We start from the raw sequence: 5,900 nt of genomic DNA on the forward strand, positions 1-5,900 counted from the left end.
CGGTGGATTTAGCCACCCAGTCGGTAGATTTAGCAACCCAGTCGGTGGATTTAGCGACCCAGTCGGTAGATTTAGCGACCCAGTCGGTAGATTTAGCAACCCAGTCGGTGGATTTAGCGACCCAGTCGGTGAAAACTACCGACCAGGTTGCAACCCAGTTGTAGGTCGCTAAATGATCTCGCTCCTACTGGTAAAGTAACTAAGTAGATGTACAGTACAATGGTGTGGTATTTGTACTGTACTTCAGTATTTCCAATTTCCAATACTTTTACTTCTACTCCACTACATCTCAGATCCAAATATTGTACTTTTAATACACAACATTTATTTGAAAACTTTAGTTACTAGTTACTTTGCAGATATAAATCTACAAGCTCACAACACCTCGCATCGCGACGCGTTGTGAGCTTGTAGATCGGCTTCTTTCAAACATTTTGTAATATGCTTTTGTTACTTTTAGGACATTTTGATGCCGATACTTTCGTACTTTTACTCAAGTACATTTTAAATCCTTGACTTTTAACAGAGTCTTTCTACATTGCAGTATTGAAACTTTTTCTTAAGTTTAAGATGTGCGTACTTTTTACCACCATTGCAGTTCCTGAACTTCGGGTAAAGGATCGATTTGATGCACAGGTCAACGACGCACATGAATCTCCAGGGAGGTGATGGTGTGCCGGTGCGATGACTTATCGGAACGGCACCGGCATCTCCAGCCACTGCATTCCAAGAAGGTCTGGCAGGGGTGGACCTCGCACAGCAGGGTGCTGCAGTGCAGGTAGTAGGTGGAGACGGTCTTGTCCTGCTGCTCCATGAAGTGGAAGGCCGGGAAGGAACAGCGGGCGATCTGGCTGATGCCGTTCTGGATCACGGTGTTGAGCTGGTCGTCGGCACCGCAGGGAATGTTCAGGTAGGAGAAGCTGGAGCTGCTGGGGAGCGGCGAGACGGAGGCGTAGCAGCGGTCCAACAGCACATTGTATTGACCCATCAGGTTGGTGGCCGTCAGCTCCACGTAGATCCTGGTGCTTTTTTTATTTTTATTTTATTAGAAAAAAAAGGAGAACAGTACAAGTATAGTCAATACAATATAGAAATATAGTACAGTACATGTACAGTTAAACAACCAGCCTAAAAGGAACATTCCAAATAAGACCTTTTACGGTCTTTTTTACGTTGGAATTCCTCTGTATTTAATTCATGGACAACAAATAGCAAGCAAAGAAAACATTCAATAATATTGCAATTATAAAAACACTATATGTACAGGATAGGGGAAACAAGGGGGGGGGGATGCCTGTCTATGTATGGGAAAAGTGATAACTACCTCCTTCTCTGGCCTCCTGAAAGGTTTCAGGGCAGTTTTGAAGGATGCCAGTGAGCTACATGTTTTAAGGGAGGTAGTCAAGGAATTCCACACCTGGGTGGCAGTGTTGTAGAACAGGTCTTCAACAGGGGGTCCGGGACCCCTTGGGGGTCCTCAGAGTTACTGCAAATCTTTGTGTGATAGAACCTTTTTTTCTCCTTTTTTATAATAACCACTTGAACCCCTATGGTGTCCATATTCGGAGACCTTAAGGCAAAAATAGCAGATCCACAAGCTCACAACACCTCGTTGTGAGGCGCCTTGTAGATCGGCTATTAGATCGAGCTTGTAGATCGGCTATTTTCGGCTAAGAGCTTTGGTGTAGAGGGGAAAAAGAGCAGACTAAGTACAGTGAAAGGTCAAGTTTTTTAAGTATAGACGGTTCAAGTGGTTAAAGTACAACTTTGTTTTTTTACAACAAGGTTTCATATTTTAGATTGTAATTAGAGAACAGAAAAGATGAGTGTTAAAATGTTTTCATTTACTGCTTTCTATTTTAGCGATTTTAGTATTTTGATTTCAGTGGGTGGGGGCAAGCGTAAATGAGGCATTCTACCGAATTGGTTCAAATTCAGAGTTGGAAATTGTGTGAAATTTGTAAGCTATTTTGGAAAAACTTTGACCATATCCATGTAGCACCAGTTCTAAGGAACACATATTTAGTAAAAGCACAGTCAATCTTCATATTGTATTTTTATACGTTTTTGGAATATATTTCCTCTCCCAAAATATGTCACTACCGAAACATGAACTTACCTTCAGAATTAAGATAATTATATTAATCTATTCATATTTTGTTCTATTCCCCCATGTACAGGCTATTTCTAAAAATTAATGTAGGTGGTTTCCATAATTAACTACATTTAAATTCATATTTTAACATATTTTGTAATGTTGTATTTTTAGGACTCATCAAATTCAAAACTCTATATTCTTTGTAAAATGTATAAAATTGATTATTGTGATGGCACCTTTAAGGATAGTTGACATTACACATACTCCTAACCTATCATTAAATATTAATTGATAATTCATTATCTTTTATTTTTGATAAAACAACTGGTGTTTCGGTAGTGACCCTACTGTTTCGGTAGTGACTGTTTTGTTTCGGTAGTGACCATAGCATTGAATTAATACTATATGGTCACTACCGTAACAATACAGTATAGTAAATATTCTTAACTCTTTTAGCTACATATTAACTCAAAATGCATTATGTTGGAAATATTATAAACACAGGATCAATAGATTCAATAGAATTAATTTTATAAAAGACAACAACTGGTTTCATATTCCATATCCATTTATTTGGAATGACAAACAATAATTTGCAATTATCTTTGAAACCAAGTGAAGTTGTTCTGGAAGACCATACAACATCTCAGGAGGGGAAAGTGAGGAACCATCCAAGCTGTGTAAAACAAGGAAGGGAATCTGCTGACTTTAAATAAGGAAGTTGTAGGGCGGTCGTAGGAAAACTTCGAGTAACTCCTAAACCATTTACATCAGAACCACCCTCCTGTCCTGGTCCTGATTCTGTCCAAGTCGTGGGACAACTGACCAGCTATTTAATCTTGCAGGGATGCTGTAGAGGGCCCGGGAGTATGCATATCCTGTCTACATGCGTCTCACTGCACCACTTTTTACCATTTTTGGTGTTTTATTTATCCCTGCAAAATCACAAATAAAATAGAACTCATGTAAAAAATGGTATTATTATTATTAATAATAATAACAATAACAACAGCAATAATATATATGCATTAAACTAATGAACATACCTTTTTGTCACTACCGAAACCATAATGTCACTACCGAAACATTACATTAATGTGTTAATTGTTTCGGTAGTGACAATTTAATCTATGTTTTAGCTTAACTCAACAATGATTGGCTAAAAATGGATAGCAAACACAGTTCTGAACAGGTGTACACAGATAAAAACATAATATTTAGCATTAAAAAACAAAAGTGTTTGATAAATAGCAGAAATGAGGTGTTCGGTAGTGACATTCCAAATGAAGACACACTGATTTTCAGACTTTGGAAGACATTTACTTCAGACTGATGTAAACTTATCACTCACCAGGTGGCCATTGAGGATCAGGAAGTCAGTGCCAGTTTCTGGATGATGGTATTTAGGGTGTGGTCAAAAGCAGGCTCCGTCTATGGACTAAAACTCTTTGTGTTTCGGTAGTGACATGGAAACAAGGGACAGCATTTTTGACATGAAGTTTTTTAATTTAAACAAAATCCACAAAATCTATCTAATAATTTCAAGTTCCCTATTAAAGAAATCAAACGGGTGTATTTAAAAACAGTGGCAAAAAAAATTGCAAAAATCATTTAAGTACTTTTTTCATGAATTGAAATTTGGGGGTTAGAGGTGGGGACAGCCAACTTCCAATAGTAAGTGACATATAATGGCTTATTTTTAATATATTTAATTTTGCATTATCTCAATTAATGTATTGTGATCAATTAGACCATAATATTATATTTGTACACATGCAAAGTCTGAATACTTAAATGTTTTTTAAAATGGGTTTTTCATAGGGGGACTGCAATTTGCACCAATTCGGTAGAATGCCTCAAATATGTCTTTTTAGACACAATACGCCGGCAATTTCTTTTTGCGGTGCATCTTGGGAATGTGCTTATTGTGTCTAAAAATACATATTCAGCCACTTGCATGCATGCCCCCAACCTGGGGGCATGCATGCAAATCAAAAATAGTTAAAATCACTCAAACAATAGAAAGAAGTAAATTAAAACATTTTAACACTCATCTTTTCTTTTCTCTAATGACTATCTAAAATATGAACCCTTGTTGTAAAAAAACAAAATTGTCCTTTAAAGATCTGAAAACACAAACTGACATGAATCTAAAATACACTGATGATTGTGCTGTCAAAAGATGAAACTACATGGAATCTATTAACAGGTTTTGGGGGGTCCCTGCTTCATCTCTCTCTCAACTTAGGGGTCCTGAAAACGTTGAAGGTCCCTGCTGTAGAAGGAGAATTTACCTCAGCTCGATGCCGTCCTGTGGCATCACCAGGGGCCTCTCGTACTGCTCGTCACTGAACAGCCCCAGTCGCAGGGTGCCGACGAAGCTGCCGTTCTTGTCCGTCAGCGCGATAGACGGGGCCGACACGTCGATCTGGGTGTTGTAGATCCGGTACTCTAAGGGGTAGGCGCAGGAGTAGTAGTACTCCATCTCTGCATTCCCCGTGGTGGGATCAGAGGCTCGCACGACGCCGCTGACGTTGACGGAAGCGCAGGTGGTCCTGAATACGCTGCCACAGGCGTGGGCGAAGTTCAAGGGGAAGCTGAAACGCACCACGGGTGGAGATACGGATATATCCAGGGTTCCCCTGCAGTCTGGGTCTGAGACGTTGTTCAGGATCATCATTTTGCAGCCGGTGTAGACGATGGGGCAGGCTTGGATTGCCAGACTGATGTAGTCGGTGCTGCATGTCACCTCGATGTCAGTGCTTAATGGACGCCTCCTTTCTTCAATATCAGTACATAGTTTAAAGAGGCCATGGAGCGGTTCAACCCATGAACAATGAAAAGGGGGGCAACTATGACTGCTACCTATGACGGCAGCGACGATTAAAAAAAAGTGAAAATTCATCTTGGCTCTGTAAGCAGTGGTCCACTCCGGTGTCTGGAATCTCTGGATAGCTTGTGTCAGTCGGCTCTGATGGCAAACGCAGGTTGATGCTGGTTGATGGGTGTTCAGGAGTCTTTTATAGTTCTGTCTCTTTCACCGCGATTGGCCCAAAACAAGGTCGAAGCTTCCAGCTATATGTTAAACAATGGCATTGTGTTATAAGGAGAAGGGTGCCAGTGTTGCCAGCGTGGAATCATACCCTCGGGGCAACAACCTGAGATCCGAAGCATATTGTCTTCAGAAACCGGAGCAAAATAAAGATACTATCTATGACGTACAGTAAACCATATCTGCCTAAAGATCCCATTCAAATCCTCCAGATAGGGAACATTTATAAATGACTAGGATCATGATTAGGATCATCTGTGGCATTGAATGTGTCTTAATGGCTCTGCAACATGAGGATGAGAGACTCTCTTTCACACGTCATGGGGACATTGATAGAGTTGTTTAGCATTTAAATGACAATATGCAGCAGGGATCTTTAGAAAGTCAAGGATAGTTTGTGAAGTGTTCCCTGATTTGTATAGATATTCAAGTCCATGAAGTGATTTTGCACGTGTCAAAGATTAAAATTGTACTTGTGAGTTAGCCTAGTTATTTCACATTTAGTAATACAATTAAAGGCTTCTGTAGATAAGACTTTCACTGTTAGATTTCATATGGACCTGGTGTCCTCTCCACCACACAAGGGTTAATAATGAGAACATATACATCCCTTCTTTAGGATTAGAGATTCCTGCTTTGAGCCTGACTGTGTCTGTTCTTTTGGATTTCTATTGACTCCTGCTTTAATATATTTATATGTGCTTATATGTGCTATGTTACTTAGATTATTGGATCCTGTTGACACTGTAA

The 5,900-nt window shown here is 39.7% G+C and overlaps 1 protein-coding gene across 1 annotated transcript; it reads right to left on the minus strand.

The window, feature by feature from the left end:
• Nucleotides 1-637: 637 nt before the first annotated feature.
• LOC308308505 (zona pellucida-like domain-containing protein 1) lies at nucleotides 638-5,272 on the minus strand (the record flags this gene model as incomplete). Its single annotated transcript, XM_080753919.1, has 3 exons — nucleotides 638-1,019; nucleotides 4,393-4,879; nucleotides 5,242-5,272. 3 exons carry the CDS (start codon nucleotides 5,270-5,272, stop codon nucleotides 638-640), a joined length of 900 nt encoding a protein of 299 aa, XP_080610045.1.
• Nucleotides 5,273-5,900: the final 628 nt, after the last annotated feature.

This window comes from Nannobrachium achirus, assembly GCF_963921795.1.
Source record: "Nannobrachium achirus genome assembly, chromosome: 23".
In the NCBI taxonomy this organism is placed as follows: Eukaryota; Metazoa; Chordata; class Actinopteri; order Myctophiformes; family Myctophidae; genus Nannobrachium; species Nannobrachium achirus.